At 52.3% G+C, this 2,506-nt stretch overlaps 1 protein-coding gene across 1 annotated transcript in view; it reads left to right on the top strand.

The window, feature by feature from the left end:
* Positions 1-2,260: 2,260 nt before the first annotated feature.
* The window catches only part of LOC123147897 (nuclear intron maturase 1, mitochondrial), a gene marked incomplete in the record, with an annotated part of 3,691 nt that continues 3,445 nt past the window's right edge, over positions 2,261-2,506 (top strand). Inside the window, 1 exon segment of the mRNA XM_044567217.1 lies at positions 2,261-2,506. Coding sequence (XP_044423152.1) covers positions 2,321-2,506 — 186 coding nt within the window.

Here is a 2,506-nt window from a genome sequence, read left to right as displayed (position 1 = left end):
GAGTCCGAGAAGTGAACACGGTGTTGGAGTAATGCTTGACGTAGGTTGTTCTAGGATCACTTCTTGATCATAGTTGTTCGACCGTGCTTTGCCTTCTCTTCTCGCTCTCTTTTGCGAATATGTTAGCCACCATATATGCTAGTCGCTTGCTGCAGCTCCACCTCATACCTTTATCTTACCCATAAGCTAAAATAGTCTTGATCGCGAGGATGCGAGATTGCTGAGTCCCCGTGACTCACAGATACTTCCAAAACTAGCTTGCAGGTGCTGATGAGTCCATGCAGATGACGCAACCCAGCTCAAGGAGGAGCTCAATGAAGATCTTGTCCTTTGTGTTGTTTCGTTCTAGTTGATCAGTAGTGGAGCCCAGTTGGGGATGATCGGGGATCTGTGTAGCTTTTGGGGTAGTCTTCTTTTATTTTGGTTCCATAGTTGGACCTTGATTGTATCTGGATGATGTAATGCTTATTCATGTATTGTGTGAAGTGGCGATTGTAAGCCAACTATGTATCTCTTTCCCTTATGTATTACATGGGTTGTGTGAAGATTACCTCACTTGCGACATTGCTTTCAATGTGGTTATGCCTCTAAGTCGTGCTTTGACACGTGGGAGATATAGCCGCATCGAGGGCGTTACAAAACCCTTCGGGAATTCATGATTCATAACTTCATCAGTGAAGCATAGGGGGCGTGCGGCACCTCTGTGCTGGGCTATATCTCGACGTAGTTCGTATGAGTCTTGTTTGCTGTATTCGGCCCGGCCGGATTTGCTCTTGGTGTATCCGACGCGATGATCATCGTCCCGTGTGCACGTGCCCGTGTCCCGTATATTGACCTTGCGATTTTTGCCTTACTGTCCAAGATGTCTCGCAGGTCCTCTGTGTTACCCCGGGCCTTAGTATTTTTGACTGAGTGGCGACGGGGTGCGGTCTGAACTTTAGGCTAAAACGCCTCTCTGGCTCGGCCGCGTAGTGGCCGGTCAGCCGCATCGTACACTGGTGAATGAGGTTTCAATGCTTCCTCCTCGAGGTGAGGTGACAACCTGCGTTTTGGGTAACTTTTGGACGGGCGCTCGAGTTCATGCTCCTTGGCCGCAAGGACTTCGGTCCATCTGTCTGCTAGCAAGTCTTGATCGGCTTGAAGCTGTTGCTGTTTTTTCTTCAGGCTATTTGCCGTGGCCATAAGCCGGCGCTTGAAGCGCTCTTGCTCGACGGGGTCCTTAGGCACGATAAACTCATCGTCGCCGAGGCTCGCCTCGTCTTCAGAGAGAGGCATGCAATTATCCTCCTCCGGTTCTCCATCTGCTGCCTGCTCTGGAGGGCTAGCTTGTTCGTCCTCTAACTCTACACCGTGCCAGAGGGGATTGTTGTTGTCTTTGGCGCTATCCGGAGTGTTATTATCTCCTGTGCCGGTATCACTGCTCTTGCTGTGGCGGGACTTAGAGCGGCGCCGCTGACGTCGACGCTTGGGTTGCTTCTTGGAGGGGTCATCCTCCGTTGTCTCGTCATCATTGGTTTCTTTGGGGGTGTCCACCATGTATATATCATGTGATGAGGTGGCGAGCCAGTGCCCCAAAGGCGGTGGATCTTGTTCCTCTCCGGCTTCATCATCTATACCATCGAAGTCGTCGGAGTCGAAGTCGAGCATGTCGGTTAAGTCGTCGACAATGGCTACTACGTTAGATTGGATGGCTCTGGAGATAGCCGATCGGTGAAATTATCACCAGACACCAAACCTGGGCATATGGGTCGTGCCTCGCGTGCACGAAATTTCAGCCCGACATGTGCCCGGCGCACGCCATTAAAAAGGTCAAGACTGGCCTTCAGCCTGCCACGGAACCAGGCAGATCCTAAAAGCCAAGCCTTAAGGCCGGGCGCAACACAAACCTTTTAGTTGCTTGCCAACACGGCACTCCTCGGCACGTAACTAGCATTTATCTATACTTTTTAAGTTTTTTGGGTATTTTTTTAGCCTTTTCAATTTTCTGTATCTTTCTCTTTTTTAAAATTTTAGATTATTTTGTATATTTTTTTCTTATTTTTCAGTTTTTCCTGAATTTTCGAAAAACAAACGGCCTGAAAGACCGAGAAACATTGTAGCCCGGCCTGTAGCCGTACAGTGCTAGGCCGGCCTTCAGGCATGTCGGGCCTATCCCTATGGCCAAGCTTTTAGGCCGACACGGGCCTATCCCTTTTACAGCCGGGCCGGCCCATGTGGCCAGGTTTGGCCGACGCCTAGCCTAGCCATACTCTCAGGCCACCCGAGTGTGTGTAGTCACAGTCACCGCCCACCACCTGTTCGAACAAAAACCTCCCCTCCGATGCCGCCGCCGCGCGCAGCGCTTCGCCGTCTTCTCCCCACCGCCGGCATCCAACCTATCCGGCGCCGCCCCGCGCCGCCTCCACCAGCCGACCGGAGCCCCCTACCCGACCCCTACGCTCTCCTCGTCCACGACCCCATCGACCTCCTCTCCTCGCTGTGGCGCCGCGCCTTCGCGCACCCGCCC

This window comes from Triticum aestivum, chromosome 7A (genome assembly GCF_018294505.1).
Source record: "Triticum aestivum cultivar Chinese Spring chromosome 7A, IWGSC CS RefSeq v2.1, whole genome shotgun sequence".
In the NCBI taxonomy this organism is placed as follows: Eukaryota; Viridiplantae; Streptophyta; class Magnoliopsida; order Poales; family Poaceae; genus Triticum; species Triticum aestivum.
Note: the sequence above shows the minus strand (reverse complement) of the source record. Positions and strands in the feature narration are given on the sequence as shown.